General features: G+C 37.7%; 5 protein-coding genes across 5 annotated transcripts; all 5 read left to right on the top strand.

The window, feature by feature from the left end:
• On the top strand, positions 6,020–9,510 carry LOC104781332 (glutathione reductase, chloroplastic). Its single transcript, XM_010505974.2, has 11 exons — positions 6,020–6,507; positions 6,700–6,925; positions 7,026–7,304; positions 7,396–7,572; positions 7,767–7,820; positions 7,949–8,097; positions 8,247–8,310; positions 8,385–8,555; positions 8,638–8,772; positions 8,877–8,967; positions 9,154–9,510. The coding sequence occupies exons 1-10, from the start codon at positions 6,113–6,115 to the stop codon at positions 8,916–8,918; spliced, it is 1,692 nt and encodes a 563-aa protein (XP_010504276.1). The 5' UTR covers positions 6,020–6,112; the 3' UTR covers positions 8,919–8,967; positions 9,154–9,510.
• Positions 11,041–13,203, top strand: LOC104784068. The gene is made up of 4 exons (XM_010509139.1): positions 11,041–11,416; positions 12,097–12,137; positions 12,220–12,513; positions 12,640–13,203. Exons 2-4 carry the CDS (start codon positions 12,126–12,128, stop codon positions 13,201–13,203), a joined length of 870 nt encoding a protein of 289 aa, XP_010507441.1. The 5' UTR covers positions 11,041–11,416; positions 12,097–12,125.
• LOC104784067 lies at positions 13,535–15,181 on the top strand. The gene is made up of 2 exons (XM_010509138.1): positions 13,535–14,462; positions 15,102–15,181. Exons 1-2 carry the CDS (start codon positions 13,535–13,537, stop codon positions 15,179–15,181), a joined length of 1,008 nt encoding a protein of 335 aa, XP_010507440.1.
• Positions 15,433–18,911, top strand: LOC104781331 (F-box/LRR-repeat protein 17-like). The gene is made up of 10 exons (XM_010505973.2): positions 15,433–16,274; positions 16,501–16,602; positions 16,887–17,031; positions 17,125–17,309; positions 17,453–17,557; positions 17,667–17,764; positions 17,856–18,055; positions 18,131–18,283; positions 18,465–18,563; positions 18,663–18,911. The coding sequence occupies exons 1-10, from the start codon at positions 15,643–15,645 to the stop codon at positions 18,732–18,734; spliced, it is 1,791 nt and encodes a 596-aa protein (XP_010504275.1). The 5' UTR covers positions 15,433–15,642; the 3' UTR covers positions 18,735–18,911.
• LOC104784066 (tryptophan synthase alpha chain, chloroplastic-like) lies at positions 19,460–21,737 on the top strand. The gene is made up of 8 exons (XM_010509137.2): positions 19,460–19,851; positions 20,136–20,282; positions 20,400–20,465; positions 20,564–20,749; positions 21,091–21,168; positions 21,264–21,341; positions 21,439–21,498; positions 21,588–21,737. Exons 1-8 carry the CDS (start codon positions 19,663–19,665, stop codon positions 21,735–21,737), a joined length of 954 nt encoding a protein of 317 aa, XP_010507439.1. The 5' UTR covers positions 19,460–19,662.

The following is a 22,164-nucleotide window of genomic DNA, read 5'->3' as shown; positions in this document are numbered from 1 at the left end:
AAGGATTGTGGAGTTTGATCGAGATTGGTTATGAAGAACCTGCCCCCACGACGGTTCTCACTGAGGAGCAACGACAACAACGTGACGATGCCAAAACCAATGACCACAAACTGAAGCACTACCTTTATCAGTCCATTGATAGAGTCACGATGGAGCAAATCTTAGATCGGAAGACGTCTAAGATCATTTGGGAGTCCATGAAGAAGAAGTTCGGAGGGAACGAACGTGTGAAGAAGTCCTTGTTGCAGAAACTAAGAAGGGACTTTGAGCTGTTGGAAATGAAAGAAACGGAGATGGTGGAAGACTACTTTAAGAGAGTGCTAGCCATCACAAATCAAATGAGGAGTAACGGAGAGACAATGACGGACTCCAAGGTGGTCCAAAAGATCATGCGAACCCTCACCGAGAAATTCATGTACGTGGTGGTCTCGATTGAGGAATCCAAGGACATTGAGTTGCTCACTCTTGATGAACTACAGAGCTCATTGGCTGTGCATGAACAGAAGTTCAAGAAACAGGACAAAGGAGATGATCAAGTCCTGAAAGTAACGTATGGGAGAGGAGCTGGGACCAGAGGAAGAGGTGCGTATGGCAGAAGCAGGGGACGTGGTCGTGGGCGTACGTTTCCAAACAAGAGCACAGTAGAGTGCTACAAATGCCATCGTCTTGGTCATTTTCAGAATGAGTGCCCAAAGTGGGAGGAGGAAGCCAACTACGCTGATGAAGAGGAAGAGATGCTGCTAATGGCGTATGAAGAAGAAGAAGAAGATGTCGAGACGAAAGTGGAGAAACTTATGATGCTGTATGGAGGTGATGATGGTGAGAAAGAAAGCATGCGAAAGAAGGTTTGGTTTCTCGACTCAGGTTGCTCAAACCATATGAGTGGAGACAGAGAGCTGTTCTTAAAGATGAACACTGATTTCAAACACTCGGTTAAATTGGGAAATGATAAGAGATTGGAGGTCGTAGGGAAAGGGAACATAAGGCTGGTCTTGAATGGTGCTGCGTACACTATCAGTGAGGTATACTACATCCCAGAACTCAAAAACAACCTACTGAGTCTTGGCCAGCTTCAGGAGAAGGATGTAACAATCATCATTCGTAAGGGAGCCTGCAAAATCTACCACGATGAGAGAGGGCTAATCGCTGAGAGCAAGATGAGCAGGAACAGGATGTTCATGCTATACGATCAATCTGGTGATGGAGTGAAACAACAGAGATGCCTTCAAACCGTGGCAGAGGAGGTACCAAAGTTATGGCACGAGAGATATGGGCATCTCAGCTACACGGGGATGAAGGCACTTCAGAGCAAGAAGATGGTGCATGGTCTTCCAAGTTTTGATGCGCAAAACTTCACCTGTTCTGATTGCTTGGTGGGGAAACAATCAAGAAACCCTATCTCTAAGACGAGCAAGTGGAGAGCAAAAGAGGTTCTGGAGCTCATACATTCAGACATCTGTGGTCCAATCAGTCCTACTACCACTAGTGGGAAGAGATACGTTCTGTAGTTTCATTGATGATTTCAGCAGAAAGGCGTGGGCTTATCTCTTGAAAGAAAAATCCGAGGCGTTTGATTTCTTCAAGACGTTTAAGAGGAAGGTGGAGACAGAAACTGGCAAGAAAATCAAATGTCTCAGAACGGATCGAGGACGCGAGTACACATCAATTGAATTCACAAATTTCTGCAAAGAAGAAGGGATTTGCAGACAATTAACCACAACATACACACCACAACAAAACGGCATTGCAGAGAGGAAGAATCGAACTGTGATGAACATGGTGAGATCAATGCTTTCAATGAGAAAGGTACCTAAGATGTTTTGGGCAGAAGCTGTGATCTGGACATTCTACATCTTAAACAGATGTCCAACTCACTCGGTAAAGGATGTGACACCACAAGAAGCTTGGAGTGGAATCAAACCAAACGTGGAGCACTTTAGAGTATGGGGGAGCATTGCTCATGTTCACGTTCCAGATCAAAAAAGAGGGAAGCTCGATGACAAGAGTATTGTTTGCATGCTTCTTGGTTTCTCAGAAGAATCAAAAGGTTATCGTCTCTATGATCCTGAAACAAAGAAAATCATTGTAAGCAAGGATGTTGTGTTTGAAGAAACAGAAGGATGGAATTGGGAAAAAATTCAGGATCATCATGACGCTGATCTTACTTGGAATGATGATGAGCATATCTGGGAGGAAAGCGATGATGATGAGGGAGGAGAACACGCGACTGAGGAAGAGCAACCTACAGTAGTGGTCGAAGAAGCTCCAGTTTCGCAGCCTACAGTAGCCAGGGAGGGTCGTGTAATAAGGGCTCCTAGCTATCTGAATGACTACATCACCGGGAACGAGATTGATGATGATGAGGATGAAGTCAACATGGCGATAATAAACTCATCTGATCCTCTCACATTCGAAGAAGCTGAGAAGAGCCTTAAGTGGAGAGAAGCTATGGATGAGGAGATAAGATCGATAGAAAGAAACAAAACATGGGAGCTTTCGAATTTACCACAAGGAGCAAAGTGTATTGGCGTGAAGTGGATATACAAGACGAAGCTTAATGAGAATGGAGAAGTCAGCAAATATAAAGCTCGTTTGGTGGCCAAGGGGTATTCTCAGGAACAAGGGATCGACTACACTGAGGTATACGCTCCTGTGGCTCGAATGGATACAATCAGAACTATATTGTCTACGGCTGCAAGGAAAGGTTGGATCATTTATCAGTTAGATGTCAAGTCGGCGTTTCTCTATGGAATTCTTGAGGAGGATGTTTACATACAACAACCTAAGGGCTACGAGGTCAGTGGTGAAGAAGATAAAGTCTATAAGCTCCACAAGGCGTTGTATGGACTAAAACAGGCACCAAGAGCCTGGTTTAGTCGAATCGGAGACTACTTTGCCAAAGCCGGTTTCGTCAAGTCTCAGAATGAAGAAACTCTGTTCCTCAAAACAAATCAACATGGAAATTCACTGTACGTGAGTATCTATGTAGATGATCTAATTTACACTGGAGATGACATTTCAATAATGGAGGAATTCAAGGAATCAATGGAGGAGGAATTCGACATGACAGATCTTGGGAAGATGCAATACTTTCTGGGGATAGAGGTACTGCAAACACCACACGGGATACATATCTCACAAGGAAAGTATGTTCTTGAGGTGCTGAGACGTTTTGATATGGAAAGATGCAACTCAGTAAGCAGCCCAATGGTACCCGGGAGCAAGCTGGATATAGATGAAGGAGGAGAAAGAGTGGATGAGACATTCTATAAACAGATTATAGGAAGTCTCATGTACATCACTACCACCAGACCAGACCTGCAATTCTCTGTAAGTCTCCTAAGCCGGTATATGTCTAAACCTACAATGCTGCATTTACAAGCTGCTAAGAGAGTTTTGAGGTATTTGAGAGGAACGGTGGACTTTGGGATTTGGTATAAGAGAGGAGGAATCGGAGAGGTGTCAGTGTATACTGATAGTGATTTTGCCGGAGATATTGATAGCAGGAAAAGCACTTCGGGTTATGTGTTCATCATGGATGGAGGAGCTGTGGCTTGGTTATCTAAGAAGCAGCCAATAGTCACTCTCTCAACCACGGAAGCAGAATATGTGGCTGCATCTATCTGTGCATGTCAAGCTGTCTGGTTTAGGAGAATATTGGAAGAGTTGAGTTACGATGTCGAAGGAAGCACAGTGATTCAATGTGACAACACGTCAACGATCAAATTATCTAAGAATCCTGTTTTTCATGGAAGATGCAAACATATTGGAGTTCGTTTTCATTTCCTTCGTGATCTCGTAAATGAAGGAGTCATAAGTTTAGAACATTGCGAGTCAAGCAAACAAGTTGCTGACATCTTCACGAAGCCATTGAAGCGTGAAACATTTGAAGAAATGAGAAGTAAACTTGGAGTTTGTTCAATGGCTGATAAGCTCAAATTTGTGGACCAAGTTTGAGCTTAGGGAGGGTTTGTTGGAAGAAGTCAGCACTAGGAATGCGGAGCTGAAGAGGATGTGATCCAAGAACGAGTCTTTCTTATGGTTGTTTTAATTATTCAAATAAAGACCTATTAATCCGGTCAAAAGTAGTTGCAGGAGAAGGTTGTTTCTCTGCAGTATTTTAGGAGTTTTCTGTTTCGTGTAAGGCTATATAAGCCAATGCTTTTCATTCAATAAGAATACAAGTTTTCAGCATCTATTATTTTCGAGTCTTTGAGTTTACAGTTTGCACATATAAATAAACAAAGTATAAACGGGTTGAACAAAAAAAAAAACAAAGTATAAACGAATCGATTCATTTGTTTTCAGATAATATTGATCTCTTCAATCTATACTTTTCAATTTTGGATTTTGAAATCGAGATTCATTTGTTTTTTTGGTGACTTTCTCTCTCATGTGCATCGGACGTAGAAGAAGATGACGAAGAGAAACGTAAGCCAATATATTGTATCTTTGTTCGTCCAATCCCAAAAAATTGATATGTCCGAGTGGTTATTAAGCACATTAGATTTTGTTGACATTTCAGGATCTTACTCTCACTTGTAAGATCAGTTTCTCTCATCTCTCTATCTCTGTTTTGGACACTCTGTTTTGTTCATTGAATAACAAGAAAGTTAGAGAACTTAGAGAGATAACACAAAGAGATTACATTTTATTTTCGGATCTCTTGGATATCTTCCTTACAACACAAGCACACATACATATAGTAGTTTCTCTCCACTTGCCACACACACTTATGCCCATACCTTAGGCCATACTTCTACTCTCTTACACAAGCCACACTAGTAGCTACTCTACTTACTCATTAGAACTCTAGTTCCCTGATTCACTCTTACACATTCAACAACTCTTAACAACTCACTTATACTCTAACTATGACTTAGTTATTACAACTCTTCTTGTTGGACCTTAACTAAACATTTATTCATATGGGCCTTATCATCACCGATGACCCAATTCACAAAACACAAACCCAAATGGTTTGTTGACTTTCTTCTCCTCCCTTGACTCCTCGCTTCACGTCGTCTCTTCTCCGACAACGTTTTCTTCTTTACGGGAGCTTTACTGCTTTCCTTCTTCTTCTTTGTTCTTCGACTGACTGATTTCTCTTTGTTGCAGATTTAATCAAGAACTCAATTCTCAACAGATTTACTATGTAACAGTCTAACAGAGGTTCGAATCCTCCTTGTAACGTTTTTTGTTTTCTTTTTAATAAATTGATATGCCACGTGGAAGCCTTGTTGGCATCTGAGTCAACGCTGTGAAACGGTGCCACGTGCAAGCCTTGTTGGTGTCTGAGTCAACGTTGTGAAACGGTTAACTAACACCGTCTATAAAGCCGTTGAAATCGGTTAAATTTATAAAGTTTAGGTAGAAAATTTAAATTATTAGCTAGTTCAGGTTGATAAATGCAGAGTATCATAGACTGAGTATGAAAAAGCATTCACCAAATAGTCTTAAATTTATAAAGTTTAGATAGGAAATTTAAATTATTAGTTAATTCAGATTGATAAATGCAGAATATTATAAATTGGGTATGAAAAAGCGTTCACCAAATAGTCTGGTTTGATTTTTGCCATTTTTCCTTAGCTTCTCCATATCCATATCCAAGAGGTCTTTGCACAACCATACATGGACTTTGAAGGTTGTGTCCGAAGAATATTGTACATTACTCTCCCTTAGATTATTTATTAATTAAGACGACAAAGATCAAAGCCAAAGTACATGCTCTCTATTGTTGTATCTCCTTCTTTTATACCATTATCCCTTACATCGTTTAACCATTTTACAGTCACTTCGTTGTTATTGTTAACCGCTGAAGTTGTATCCGTGTTATAGTAGTGTCACTACTAAGGGAGGTTGGACTAAAATTTAGTAGTGTCAATGTGTCATGGACTCATGGGTGAGTTATCATCGTCAGTTTGGTAGAGTCTTTATGACCACACAAAAAAACATGTTAGAAATTGTTTAAAACAATTAAATTATATGTCATAAATCTATGGAATGCCACAAAAATTATCGAAACAAAACGTATACACGCACCCAAACTTTAAAGAAAGAGAGAAAAAAGAAAAAAAGAGTAAAAGAGGAAGAATCGTGGAGAGAGAGAGAGATGGTTTCGACTCCGAAGCTAACAAGTACAATCTCATCTTCACCATCACTTCAAATCCTCTGCAGAAAACTCCCGATCGCTATCCATCATCTACCATCATCTACCTTTCTCTCGCTCCCTAAAACCCTAACCTCTCTCTATTCCCTTCGTCCCCGTGTCGCCGTACTCTCAAACCACCGGTATTACCACCACTCTCGCCGGTTCTCTGTTCGTTCCAGTTCCGACAATGGAGCTGACTCCGACCGCCACTACGATTTTGATCTCTTCACTATCGGTGCCGGAAGCGGCGGCGTCCGCGCCTCTCGCTTCGCCACTAGCTTCGGTGCTTCCGCCGCCGTTTGCGAGCTTCCTTTCTCCACCATCTCTTCTGATACAGCTGGTGGCGTCGGTGGAACGTAAGTTTTGTTTCGTCTTTTGGCTTATTTCAATTTGATTTAGTAGCTGTGTACCAGAAATTTGAAGCATTTGCTTGATGATTTATGGTTTTATACTTTGATTGTGTTGTACAGAGATGTAATTCTAAGCTGTGTTAGATTTAAACATTCAAAAAAACGAATTGAGTGAACTCGGTTTTGGTTATTCTACAGGTGTGTGCTGAGAGGATGTGTTCCAAAGAAGTTACTTGTGTATGCATCCAAATACAGTCACGAGTTTGAAGACAGTCATGGATTTGGTTGGAAGTATGATACTGAGCCTACTCATGACTGGAGTACATTGATTGCTAACAAGAATGCTGAGTTGCAGCGGTTGACTGGTATTTATAAGAATATACTGAGCAAAGCTAATGTCAAGTTGGTTGAAGGTCGTGGGAAGGTATGCTGAAGCTCGAGGTTTATATATATAGTTCATATGCTTTAACTTCGATGTATTGATTTGAGCTTGAATGGTTGATGATATGTTTATATGTTTGCAGGTTATAGACCCACACACTGTTGATGTAGATGGGAAAATCTATACTACGAGGAATATTCTGATTGCAGTTGGTGGACGTCCTTTCATTCCTGACATTCCAGGAAAAGAGTTTGCTATTGATTCCGATGCTGCGCTTGATTTGCCTTCAAAGCCTAAGAAAATTGCAATAGTTGGTGGTGGCTACATAGCCCTGGAGTTTGCGGGTATCTTTAATGGTCTTAACAGTGAAGTTCATGTATTTATAAGGCAAAAGAAGGTGCTGAGGGGTTTTGATGAAGACGTGAGTAAAAAATGAGGATTACTGTTTGCTGCTTTCGTTTTGTTCTCGTGGCTATTTTCTAATGGTAATTATTATTCTATTCTTGTCCCAGGTCAGGGATTTTGTTGGAGAGCAGATGTCTTTGAGAGGCATTGAGTTTCACACTGAAGAATCCCCTGAAGCCATCATCAAATCTGGTGATGGCTCGTTGTCTCTGAAGACCAGCAAGGGTACTGTTGAGGGCTTTTCACATGTAATGTTTGCAACTGGTCGCAAGCCCAACACAAAGGTATAACATGACTTTTATTTTCGAAGGATAACTGTAAACTGAAAAGTGTTAGCAAAGTTCATTGCTTTAATACTTTGTCTAAGATAAACTGGCCACTGCGACCCCTTATTTATGACTTAAATGGAAGCTACTACAATGGTCGTACCGTCGTAGAATATGGCTGATCATTAATGTAATGTTGGCTGCTATAACAGAACTTAGGGTTGGAGAATGTTGGGGTAAAAATGGCGAAGAATGGAGCAATAGAGGTATGATCCAATGTTCTACCTATTTCTTGTCACTTGGTATTTCTATTATTGCATTGTACACAGTTCTCGTGTTAGACCTGGTTACTTATTGTGTAATTGTGCTCCATGTTTCCATTTTGTTTTGCAAGGTTGACGAATATTCACAGACATCTGTTCCTTCCATCTGGGCTGTTGGGGATGTCACTGACCGAATCAATTTGACTCCAGTTGCTTTGATGGAGGGAGGTGCATTGGCTAAAACTTTGTTTCAAAATGAGCCAACCAAGCCTGATTATAGGTAACATAACAATCTTTACTTGTGATGTTTTTGGTGATTGATGAGAGTTTTCTCTGTCTAGTCTTTCATGCTCTTTCCGTAATCTAGAACATTTTATAACCATTGTCTCTGATGGCTTTTATCCTTTCTGTGTGTTTATGATCAACTAGAGCCGTTCCCTGCGCTGTTTTCTCCCAGCCACCGATCGGAACAGTTGGTCTAACTGAAGAGCAGGTAAGTAGGATAACTTGTCGAAAATATGGTTTTTTGTGTGTTACTGCTTATAAATGTTAGGTACGTGTTTGCAGGCCATAGAGCAATATGGTGATGTCGATGTTTACACATCAAACTTTAGGCCATTAAAGGCTACGCTTTCAGGACTTCCCGACCGGGTGTTCATGAAACTCATTGTCTGTGCAAACACCAATAAAGTTGTCGGTGTTCACATGTGTGGAGAAGATTCACCAGAAATCATCCAGGTTTGACTGTTAACATGATTCATCCTACCTGACAAGTATACACAGAAAACATGTATGATCGAATTTGAACTTTATTTGGCAGGGATTTGGGGTTGCAGTAAAAGCTGGCTTAACTAAGGCCGACTTTGATGCTACAGTGGGTGTTCACCCCACAGCGTCTGAGGAGTTTGTCACTATGAGGACTCCAACCAGGAAAATCCGCAAAGACTCTCCTGAGGTTTGTTTGTGAACAGTCAAACATATCAATCTAGTTATTTCTCGTTGTTTTGCAACATGGAAAAAAGATTGGAACTGAGATGTGTATTTCCAATTTCGTTTCAGGGGAAGGCAAGTCCTGAAGCTAAAGCAGCTGCTGGGGTGTAGAGAAGGTTGCAATAAGATTGTATTTACGGCATTGGAGCTCCCTGATAAGGTATTCACTAGTTTCCAATGCACTGGTCCTAATTTCTAATCCTAGAAAAGACATGCAATGCATTTTTAGCTCATATTCTCATACCATGCTTAGGATGTCAATTCTGTTCTGCCCGCCCCATAAAATAGGGTAGACTAGAAGAATCCTCCGTAACTGTGCTTGATATTTTGACTTGCATGTTTGCAGGAGAACATTGTGTCTGTGAAGAAGAAGCTTTTTCTTGGCAGAGAACAATGTTTTTAATGTCGCGTGGAGATATGATCGCCGTCCTGCAATACTTTTGATCGTTTGACCTACACGATCAAATTCCTCGAGAGGTTGTAACTTTTCCCGAAAGAGCTCTAATACTGAACCTTTGAAGTCTTGTGCCATCGTAACGGCTGTATGTATATATGAACAATATCGAGTTTTCTTTTGCTTTGTTAGTTTTTTTTTGGGTACTGTGTTGAGCTTTCTATCTTTGAAGCCACCACGTGAGACTTCATGTTAGCATCGTTGCGAATGAAATACGCTTTAGACAAATCAATAAACTCCACACGGTCACTATTCAGAGTCTCCCACCAAACTGCATTTATGGTTCGATTGTACAGATAGCTGTTTGGAGTTTAATCTATTTTAAAGTATAAAACAAACCGTTAACAAAGTTACAAAACAACCATAATATATTTTTTACTAGACTTATATCCCGTTTATTATTAATAGAACTGTTGAATATAATTATATAATTATTTAATATTAAAAATATAAATTTGTATAGATGTTAAATTTATTTTATTAACCGATATATATCTTATCTATTTCTTTTCATATACTTTCATGATTAATTTTTTATTTTATTTTTTGGTATACACTCGTCACAATTAAAATTCTACATTCTACCACTACTATTATAATTGTTACTATTACAAATAGTTTTCTCAAATTTTTCTTAGTATTTTTCACTATTTTGTTTTTTTTGGTGTGTGTGTCTTCTTTAATATGTTTTATTTCAAGTAATATTATACATTTCTCTTAAATATATACATTGTTTTAATTTTTGAGCACTTGATTAATATTTTTTCTTTTTTTAGGATATATCTTTGTTTAACAAATTTCACAAGTTTTCAAATTTGAAAACGATAAATAACATAGATCACTCAAACTATTTTAATTATTTATATTATTTAGAATTTTCTAAATAATAATATGCACCAAATCTTTATGGTTTTACTCGGTAACATGAATTTATAATTTAACACCAAAAATTGAAACCTTTTACACCAAAAAAACCTTTAAATTTTTGTGTTTGTTTTTAAAAAAGTTCTTATTTTGTTTAGCCTAATAATTGTAGCTCTTGAAAGTAACTGTTGTTCCATTAAATATATGATAGCTTTATTTTTCTTCTATTTCTAGAATTATACAAATATATACACAATTATTATATGTTACGATAGAAATATCTAATTTTATATATATGTAATCTCTATTCATATTTTACTTTGATATTTTTTTGGTTGTATTTTTTTTTTCATTTGGTGGTTTACATTCTAGTTAATTATTGTAAATTGTTGTTTAAAAAAAAAATTACAAAAATGATTGAATTAATTGATGCATTAACTTTAGATTTTATATTTTTTTGATGATGTGGATTAATTTGTTAAAATTGAAAATAAAAAAGTGACTAGGTGAATGAAAGAGAAGAGAGAAAAACCAACTTAATATATATAGATACTGAAATATATATTTTAGATTAATAATTAGAAGTGAAAATATTTGTAATGAAATATATATACTAGAGATATAATTTACAACAAAAAAATATCCCTACCGAAATGTTAAAAATCTGTACTAAATAGTAACTATTAAAAAAATATTAAAAAATAATTAATTCTATAAAACAGGATTTAGAAAATGTTGAATGGCCATTAAAATAAATAAAAATTATAAACAAAGAAAGATTTTGGTAATAAATATGTTCCAACCAAAAAATAAAGATAAATCAAATATGTCATAATTTAATTTATTAGCTTATCGCGACACGATTTCCAGATTCTCTACTAATATTTATTCATTGGGGCTGTTCGTTTGATCGCCACAAGTAGTTGCGGCTGCGGCAGACGCAAGTTTAGCTGTTCGTTTGGTCGCCGCCGATAGTTGCGGCATGACGCAGCAGCAGACGCAGCGTTCTGCGATTAATTTTTTTGGACGCGGATTGAATTCAACGTCAGAGACTGAAAAGTTGCGTTATATGAAGTAAATAACAAATATACCCTTGTTTTCTTCAAAAAATTACAAAACAACTAACCCTAAATTAACTCTCTTATCTCGTCTTCTCCGTCGCCACCATGGTTCTTCTTCTTCTCTAAGCTTCGTCATCTCCATCTCTCTGGGTAATTACTATACAAATCCAAAGCTTGGTGAACAGCTTCTCTATTTCATCCTCTTCTCTCTTCTCTATTTCAGTCCAAAGGTACAATTTCTATCTTCACTCTCTCTCTCTCTATCCCCATCTCCCTATCTCTCGGCTCACTCGTTACAAAACCGGTTTTGGAATTATGGGTTTTTGAACATTTGAATAATTCGTTTATTTTGGTCTTGTCTTGATCTCTCAGTGTTTGTTTGTGAGCAAATTTGTTTTTTTCTTTTTGAATTCTTAGCACTTTAACAATAGAATTATTCAGATGAAAGGTTATCAAATTGATGGTTGCTTTGGTTTATAGGTTCAAATACAAGTGCTCAAGTCTCGATCTCTCTTCTTTGTTATATAAACGAGTGTTTGGTTTTGATGTAAACGAGTCTTGTGTTGTGTGTCCCTCAGCATAAAGCTTTACTTTTGTGGCTTTAGTTTAGATTGTGAAATGTTGTACCTTAACTTAAGTCCTTTGTTAATGTTATTGGCAATGGCTGATGTGTACGTAAATGGTTCTGGCTTTTTGAATAAACAAACACTTTCAGTCCCTTGTTAATGATTTGCTTTTATACGAACCCGTTTCTTCTATGCAATGATCTGTTGTTTAATTTTTATTTTCATGTGTTTATGATTACTTGTATATTCTTCTAATAATTCTCTTGCCTACTGGAGTAACAGTATAACGTGTTGTATTTACACTTGTTTAACACTTGTTTGTTTGGTTTTTGATGATTTTTCAGGTTACAGCTCAAGTGTTTTGAGAAAGAAGATGTCTAAAGAAGTAAGTGTTTTGGTTTTTATCTTAGTGTTTAGTTTTTATCTTAGTGGTTGTGGTTTCAGATTTTTTTTATGCATCTTTTTAGATTTGGACCGATGAGGAAACTCGGTTATTCTTTAAACTTTATGCGGATGAGAGAAAAAATGGAAATAGAACAAGTGCAGGAATGAATCAAACGGGGAAAGATAACATCATGATGAAGTTCGAAGAGACATTTAAGAGGGGATATAAGAAATGGAACCCTTTTAAGAATAAGTATGATTCATGTAAGAAAAAATACACTACCTTTAGAACGTTAACTCATAATAGGCCTGAGGTTCGGTTTGATGATATGGGAAGGTTGGATATGCCAGATGATTGGTGGAAGCAACGCATAGAGGTACTTGTATATTCTTCTATATAAACTCTGGTTTTATAAATCCCTTTCACATATACGGCTGTTTCTTGTTTTCATATTTTTTTGTATGTGATCAGTATCTTACACGCCTTTGTTTTTGCTATCTAGGAATGGCCTGCATCAAGAAAATATAGAAGCAAACTGGTTGCTAATATGGATATGTATGAAAACGAATTCCGTTTGGTAGTAGTAACTGGAGCTGAAGGATGGAGCGCTCAAACTGGAGAAGCTAGTTTAAATTCTACAGTGGATGGAGATGAAGATGATGAAGTTGATTCTGTTGACATAGATATGTCAGTGCCAAGGGTAGAGACACAGAATCAAACACAAACCCAGACACAGACTCAAGTTGGAAGTTCAAGAGCAAAAAAAAGGTGTAGGGAGAAAGATATGGCTATTGAAGCAGTTGTAAAACGGACTGAAGCTCTTGAGAAGAAGAATAGAATAGCAGAACAGATGTTGGAGCGTGAGCATGCATCTAGTGTTGAGAGTGTAGTAGAGACACTCAATGGATTGCCTGGAATTAGGATGTGGTCTTCATTTTACAAAGCAGCAGTTCAACATCTTCTAGCAGATGAAGCAACCAGGCGGGGTTTTATAGCCTATACTAGTGCTGAAGATAAGATCAATTTTTTGGAGCTTATGACTAGAAGGAACCTAGATGATTTGTAGTGTTTANGCATCTTCTAGCAGATGAAGCAACCAGGCGGGGATTTATAGCCTATACTAGTGCTGAAGATAAGATCAGTTTTTTGGAGCTTATGACTAGAAGGAACCTAGATGATTTGTAGTGTTTATGAAGCAGATCATGACTTGCATGTTATGAACGATTATGAACGATTAAAATGGTTTTTGGTCACACTTTATTTTGCATTGATTTGTTGTGTTATGAACGATTAAATGGTTTCATTGATGTGTTGTGTTATGAACGATTAAAATGGTTTTTAATGAAAAATTTATGGAAACTTTTATATGGTCACACTTTATTTATGGCAACTCTTATATGGTTTTGCAGATGATTAGAAGATGGATGTTAGGTGATGATGATGGTGATGATGATGATGAATTTGGTTTGATTGATTCACTTACTGCAGAGAGATTAAGTCATAGAACAGATCGAGGAGCAGGATGGCGTCATGTCCAACAACTTATGCATGGATCAGATACACAATGTTATGACATTCTCCGAATGAACCAAAGAACTTTTGAGGCTTTATGTAAGATGCTAACTACACGATATGGATTACAAGAGTCTGAAAATGTCTACATTGAGGAATCTGTTGCCATGTTTCTTGAGGTCGTTGGTCAGGATAAAACTATCCGAGATATAGCTGCAAGATATCAGCGGTCATTGGATACAGTGAAAAGGAAGGTTGATGATGTTTTGAGTGCTCTCATCAAGTTTGCAGCAGATACACTAAAGCCACAAGAAGGTGAATTTACAAGAGTAAACCCTGTTTTGAGGAATGATGATCGATATTGGCCATTTTTTAAAGATTGTGTTGGAGCACTTGATGGAACTCATATCCCGGTTCGCCCTCCAAGTCGATCTGCAGAAGCATATAAAGGTAGAAAGCAAGAACCAACAATAAATGTTCTTGCTATATGTAACTTTGATATGAAGTTCATATACGCATATGTCGGTGTACCTGGTAGAGCACATGATACAAAGGTCTTGACTCATTGTGCGAGGTATGAACCTTTTTTCCCACATCCGCCTAGTGGGAAGTATTATCTTGTTGACTCTGGGTATCCCACAAGGAGAGGGTATCTTGGTCCACATCGTGGTTTGCGATATCATCTTGGTCAATTTGCTAGAGGAGGACCACCAGTAAGTGCAAGAGAATTGTTCAACAGAAAGCATTCAGGTCTGCGATCTGTGATTGAGAGGACATTTGGAGTGTGGAAAGCAAAATGGAGGATTTTGGATCGTAAGCATCCAAAATATGGTGTCACTAAGTGGATTAAACTCGTAACAGCAACGATGACACTACACAACTTCATACGAGATTCACATAGGGAAGATCATGATTTTGTACATTGGCAAAGTACAGAAGGATATCATGGTGATGAAGGAGAAGAAGAAAGAGAAGGAGAAGAAGGAGAAGAGGGAGAAGAAGAGGAAGAAGAAGAAGAAGAAGAAGAAGAACATATTGCATATGAGCCGACGGGTGATAGAGCTATGGAAGCTTTGCGTGACAACATCACGAATGAATATGGTCAAGGCCGTTTACCTTATTAAAAAAAATTACTTATATTTTTAATTTAGCTTATAATTTATCACAAAATATGTTGTTATAATTATTGATTTAATTAAAAAATTATTACTAGCTAAATAAACATTCTTATGGTTGTAAATATATTTAAATTATATTTTGTTGATTCAAAATATAATTATACAAATTTATAAAAATAAAACAAGAATTAAATATAAAATTACCGCAGCGTCTATAAAACGAACACAAAACAAGCGATAGCGGCTGCGGCAACGGTAACAATAGCAAAACGAACATATTTCATGCGGTAGCGGCAACAAAATAAACAATAACCTATAATAATGTTTACCGCAGCCGCAGACGCTACCGCTGCCACTACCGCTTGCGACAATGAAACGAACAGCACCATTGTGTTTGCTTTAACTAGTAACTAATTTACTATATTACTAATTGCTCTTTTTAAAAAATATAGGAAGAATCTTTTCCTTACAAAATAGCAAAAAAATATTATTAGTCAACTTATTTTTGGCACTGGTAAGTACAGTGGATCCCAACGTCGACAACAACAAAAAAAAGACCACGTCATATATTCACAAAACTAAGGGTAAAACTGTAATTAATTCACAAAGCTAGTAGACCTCACGCTCCTTTGGTATATTAAAGCTGAGAGCGGCTACGTCTTTCATTTTCAACAATTTTAACATATAATTTTGCTTCGGTGTCTTTCGAAATCAGTCGCGCGAAAACACCATTTTATCTCCCGCCGTTGCTTCCCTCCTCTTTATTTTTTTTTGTTCTTTTCATCTCTCTCCCTCCACTCCCAATCCCAAATCTCACTCCCCCCCCCAACTCCATCTCCTCTCTCTCTCTCTCTCTCTATCTCCCAAATCTAACGATGCAACCTCAGCCGCATATTTCTCCAGCCACCGCAACCGCCGCGATCTCAGCCGCGCTTGAATCTCAGCGCATTAGAAAAAACCGAGGTAGTTACAATTGCGGGAGATGTGGTCAACCTAAGAAAGGCCATGTCTGTCTTCTATCTCCTGCTCCATCTGATGTTCCCACTACTCCGATCGCCACCGAGCCGGTGACCAGCTGCATCTCCGCCGCCGCTTCTTCTTCCCGTTCTACCGTCTTATCCTTAACAGCGGCGCCGTCTTCTCGTCAGTCATTCACTCACTTGCGCCGCGCTTTGTCTTTCGACGACGTCGATGCGCGTAGTAATTCACTGGATGAACCCGATCTGGATGCCGCGTCGACGGATCTGGATCTGCATTTGGATACGGATATCGTTCAGCCCGGGAGGTTTCATGCCGTGGGTTTATGGGAAGTGCTTAAGAGGCTCCCGCCTTCGAGTTTGCTGATGGCGGCTAGGGTTTGTAAAGGATGGAGGGAGACATCGAGGAAGATGTGGAAAGCGGCTGAGGAGCTTCGGATTAGGGTTCCGGAGAGAGCTCAGATTGGATACATCGGATCTTTATTGCAAAAGTGTCCTCGACTTATTAGACTCTCACTTAAAATCGAGAGGTGATTGATTTGATTCATTCTTTCGTTAGATCTATTTAGATCTGAGAGTTCTCTAATGAATTAGAATAATCGAGTTTAAATTTAAGGATAAATGAACTCTTAATAATTATCGATGATTGATAAACCATTAAAATTATTAATTGTCTTCTGATTCTTGGATTAATTGCTATTAATTGTAACGATCCTTGTTTCTGATTGGATTTTTTGTTCTCTTGTATATGTGCAGTGATTTTGATGCGACAACTCTGGCCTGTATTGCATTTTCTTGTCCTAACCTGGAGGTTTTGGAGATCTCTACTTCGGGTGCAGCTGTCAATAGGATTACTGGGTAAATAGTCTTGTTCGAGTCCAGATTTTTTGAGTTGCTATGCTCAGATTGAGATTAGACTCAGATTAGACTTCATTGAGTCTTATGGGATCATGTCATGATTGTAGAAACTGTTGGTTCTGTTTGCTGTACATTCATCTGTGGTAAGCAGTCATTTAGCATCTGATTTATCTTAGATTTTGCTTCTTACCGGGATTTGAGGTTATGATGGACTTAAGAAATTGTTGTGTTGTTCTTCTCTGGTTCTGTCTTTTGATTGTTCAATGGTTTTATTGTATGAATAGGGATGAGCTGGGTCGCTTTGTTGCTAATAAACGTGGACTTACAAGCCTTAAGATGGAAGGATGCTCCAACCTAGGAGGGTTTTCTCTTTCTTCATCAAGCCTCTCCACTCTCTGGCTCTCGGATCTTCATTCTCTCTCAAAGATGGTAACTGACTTTCCATTTTTTTTCTTCTCCATAGTGCAGATAGTGAATTTGTATGTGTCTAAACGTAAAATATATTGTTCTTCTTTTGGTCAGATCTTCAATTGTCCAAATCTTACAGAAATATCTCTGGAATTTTCTCGCCAAGAAGATGATTCAACTGATCTTGTAACAATGGTTGATGGTTTGGGAAGGACTTGTACTAGATTGCAGAACATTCATATAGCCTCTTTGAAGCTTTCACATCCTGTAGTACTTGCGCTTACTGCTGTGAATTTCAGGTTTGTCTAATATCTATCTTTCGCACTCTTGGTTTTCTTTGTAAAAATCCTCCTTATGCACATTTAAGAAATATCACCATTCTCTGGAACTTAAGTCTCGTATATTCATTTGAGAGATTGATGTCAGTTTGCTTATTTTCCAGGATGTTGAGAATGCTCTCGCTAGTTCTTGGAATAGATATCACAGATGCATCCGTAGCTGCCATTTCCTCAAGTTACACTAACCTTGAATTGCTTGATCTGAGTGGGTATGTCTTGTTCTTGTTCAGTATACTTATCTGCATCTCTCTAGTGGTTCAGTTTGGTATGAAGAGCGTTATTTAAGACATGATTTTTTTTTGTTTTTGTTGGTTTTAGTTCCAGCATTACTGATACTGGCCTTGGGATGATCTGCGATGTCTTACCTGATACACTTTCAAAATTACTTGTTGCTCTTTGTCCCAACATTACATCAAGTAAATTCTTGGTCTTCTGCTTGCATATGTGTGATATAATACATAGTTTATCCCTGGTTTCTCATTTCTTCTATAATGAATATTCTTGCAGGTGGCATTCAATTTGCTACTGCTCAATTGCCCCTTCTTGAGCTGATGGATTGTGGCATGACTGTGTCTGATCCCAATATAGATAATCCGATCATTGAAGAGAATCCGAGTCCATATAAAACAGCAGGCTACAATCAGAAGATGTTTATCAAACATAAACGGCTGAAGAAACTCAGTTTGTGGGGTTGCTCCAGTTTAGACGTGAGATTCTTCACCAATGCTCTCATAACAAGTTATACCTTCCCATCTTCTCATAGTTTCAACCTTTTAATGCAGGCTTTGTTCCTAAACTGCCCAGAGCTCAAGGACTTGAATTTGAACTTATGCAGCAATTTGCAGCCGCAGAGTTTGGTGCTCCAGTGTCCAAAATTAGAACTTGTGTATGCATCAGGATGCCAGGACCTACTTACAGGAGCTATCAGAAAACAGGTAATCCCTTGGACATATTGTGTGATGTGTAGGGGGTGGACAATCTAATCTGGTTTACTGTCTTGGTTTTATACAAATTAGGACCAAATAAACTCTTTGTGATTCATTTTGATGCAAAGTAAAACACTTTCCAGTTTGTGAAAGATTTGAATCTTAAGAAGGGTCTCCTGATTTGTGATAGGTTTCTGAGAACCATGCGGCTAATGAAAACCATATGCCACGGAAACGCTTGGCTGATGCGTCAAAGAGGATTCAGGCTTTACCTTCATTATACCAAGAGGTGATTTTGATTATTATTTTTAGTTTTTTTTTTCCAGAGAGAATTAAGAAATTGAGAAAGATTTGTAACTGAAAGTATTTTTTTTTAAATATATTGCAGACAAGAGATGATGAAATTTATACAGGGAAGAGAAGGAAGTTGGAGAGAGAAGTGTGTACCATTATACAGTAATGATCCTCTATCTGACTCATCACATTTTAAATTTACCATCTCCATTTTTACTGTACTCTGTGTACATTTGATTATGTTGGATCACGTCTGTTGTTTATCGCTTGTCAAACTTCACATGCTTTATTTTGTTCTCCAATTACTTGGAATAAACTGTATAATAACATACTGTATTGTTTATTTATTTAGTTTCATTATATACTAATAATAATATGGTTTCTTTTTTATTATTTAGTATATGATTTGCTATGTATGCTTCACATAAAAGTAATTCATTAACAAAAATTATATTGTATATGTATGGTATGCACATGCTTCACACGTATATTTAGTTATTTACACGATTATAAATGTGTTGAGTGGTACAAGGTGTTGAGTATGCTTTAATATGTAAATGTTATGTTTGCGGGGTGGCAAAAGATTGAGAACACTCATAAAAATTGTTTAATACCGTGTGAGACTGTTCTACATTGCTAGATTTTTAAAACTTTTTCTTGCAAAACGTTTGTAGTTGCGAATGGTAGCGGTTGAACTAACAAAATTGTAAATTGTTTATCTTAAATTAAAATTAAAAATTATAATCTGGTCTTATATTTTTAAATATATATATATATATGTATGAAAATAGTTGAAAGTTCAAATTCATTATTTTTCAAAAAAGAATAATCTTAGTCAAGTTTTAATAATATAATCACATGTCGTATAAAATGGAAAATGATTTTTAACAAAACCAGAAACGGAAGAACAAAATCACCAAGTCAAAATAGGCTCCAAGATGCAAGTGACGGCGCTTTGACACACTCTTTGGCTGGTGGCTTTCACCTAACACTTTCTTCCAAACGTGGGTCAAGAGAGAGTTTATATAATAAAGGAAGAATACTCACTTCTTCAACCAAATCCAATTTGAAGAATCCACACACAAGCTCTTCCAATGGCGATTGCTTTCAAATCCGGCGTCTTCTTCCTCCAATCCCCAAAAACCCAATTCGGATTCCGCCATTCTTCTTCTCCTGATTCATCCCTTTCTTTCAAGAGATTGACTCCCCTGGCTTCTCTCTCCACCTCTTCTCCTACCCTCGGTCTCGCTGATACTTTCACACAGCTCAAAAAACAAGGCAAAGTAAGTCAAAGTCTCTCACTCTTTTCATTTTCGTTCAACTAGATTTGGATATGATAAGGTTTTGGAATCGTTAACCAATTTGTTTATCTCACGAACTTGAATCACAAAAAAAAAAACAAACTAGTACGCATATGTGTTGCTTATGAATTCTTGTCAGAGTGAGTAGCATTTAGCTAACTAGGTCTGAAACTTTGGTCATACTGATACAATAGACTTGCAACACTTCGTTGGGGATATGTGGTTAATTGATTTATGATTTTGTATAACTTTTTTTGTGTGTGAAGGTAGCATTCATACCGTACATCACAGCTGGTGATCCAGATCTCTCTACTACTGCTGAAGCATTGAAAGTTCTTGACGCTTGTGGCTCTGACATTATCGAATTGGGTGTTCCTTACTCTGATCCTTTAGCTGATGGACCTGTTATTCAGGTTTTACAATCTAAAAAATCGAAATGCAAACTTTTATATTTGGATTATGTATGCTTCCATTACCTCGGATTTTCAGTTTTGTTTGATTATATTTCCCTTTGTTATCTATTCAATTAGGCTGCAGCGACAAGGTCGTTGGAGAAGGGAACCAATCTTGATAACATCCTTGAGATGTTAGACAAGGTGAGTTTTTGTTTCTAAAGCAAAGAGATGTGTTTTGTGTCCCCTGTCAGATGTCATCCCATAGTATATATGTATTCTTACTATTGGACTTGGTGCAGGTTGTTCCGCAAATATCTTGTCCAATTTCGTTGTTCACGTATTACAACCCGATTCTTAAACGTGGATTGGGGAAGTTCATGTCCAGCATCAGAGCTGTTGGTGTACAGGGACTTGTGGTTCCCGATGTTCCTCTTGAGGAAACTGAGATGCTGAGGAAAGAAGCACTCAACAATGACATTGAACTGGTAAGCATATGCTTTAAATGACGCTTATATCTTGTTCCATTCTCAGTCATTCCAGTGCAGCATATCACAATAATTTGTTAAAGCATGTGTCTATATGTATGTTTATATCTTATTTATTTTCTTCTCCTCAAATTGGGTTTTTTTCTTAGCTGAACCTTCTTATCATTTGTCTCTGTGGAGATTTTTTTTTGCCAGTCTCCTCAACAGAAACAGTAGAAGCATTGTGTAGTGTAGGCACTGAGACTGTACATGTGTTTTGCTAGATCTACCTTCATTTATTTTGACATTCGGCTTTTAGTATCTTTTTTGCCTTTTAATTTTGCTCAATGTTTGTAATCAAGGTCTTACTCACTACACCAACCACGCCAACAGAGCGAATGAAGCGAATTGTTGACGCATCAGAAGGATTTATTTACCTAGTAAGATCCCTCTCAGTGTATATTAATCTATGCAGACGTTCACATGTGTTTTCTTAATCTGAGAATGTACTGCCCCTTGTTATTGAATTTAACAGGTGAGCTCAATTGGAGTGACTGGTGCACGAGCATCTGTAAGCGGAAAGGTTCAGTCGCTTTTGAAGGATATCAAAGAGGTCTAATAACAGTATTTTTTTTTTTCTATTGTTTCTCAGTTATCTTGTATTGATGTAGAAATGCTCAAGTTGTTTAGCCATTTGTAATTCAATGCAGGCCACAGACAAGCCAGTGGCTGTTGGTTTTGGAATATCAAAGCCTGAGCATGTGAAACAGGTCCTCTAAACCTTAACAAGATTCCTAAGGCCTCTCTTATGTTGTCTTCATTATTGCTTCTTTGTTGACTGGTTTTGTTGTGTGAACAGATAGTTGAATGGGGAGCTGATGGAGTGATCGTAGGCAGTGCAATGGTGAAGCTATTGGGGGATGCAAATTCGCCAACNCCAGTCATCGATGACTCGAGTCATCAACGCCTTCCTCTCTTCTCATTGCTTCCCGATCGTTATCCGCGGTAATCCTGTTCCTTCTGTCAAAGATANCACATTTGCAGACAACATCTTGAGATTTGTTTTTGTTTTTCCTGATTATATAAATCAATTTGTCAATCTACTTTGATACATTTCAATTTATGATTAAGTTACTCTATCACTCAAGCCACAAACCTCTTGCTCGGTTTCAAAATTTCTACATTACCCCACACAGAATAATAAATACGCCAAGTCTTTTTCATTGACTCATGAGTGTTTTCAATTTTGGTGAAATATGTAGATAAACTTGCGACCCGGTTTAGTATTCCGGTTCGAGTAAACCCGAAAAATTAGGTTTCCCAAAATTCGAAATTTTTTGAATCCCCGCTGCTATAGATTTGATTATTTTACGATCCAGTTCCTAGAGTCAGTAAGTGTCAGTGTCGATTCTCTGCAAAAAAAAAAAAAAAAAAAA

This window comes from Camelina sativa, chromosome 4, assembly GCF_000633955.1.
Source record: "Camelina sativa cultivar DH55 chromosome 4, Cs, whole genome shotgun sequence".
Classification (NCBI taxonomy): Eukaryota; Viridiplantae; Streptophyta; class Magnoliopsida; order Brassicales; family Brassicaceae; genus Camelina; species Camelina sativa.
The sequence above is the reverse complement of the archived record's forward strand: the minus strand, read 5'-3'. Positions and strand labels throughout refer to the sequence as shown.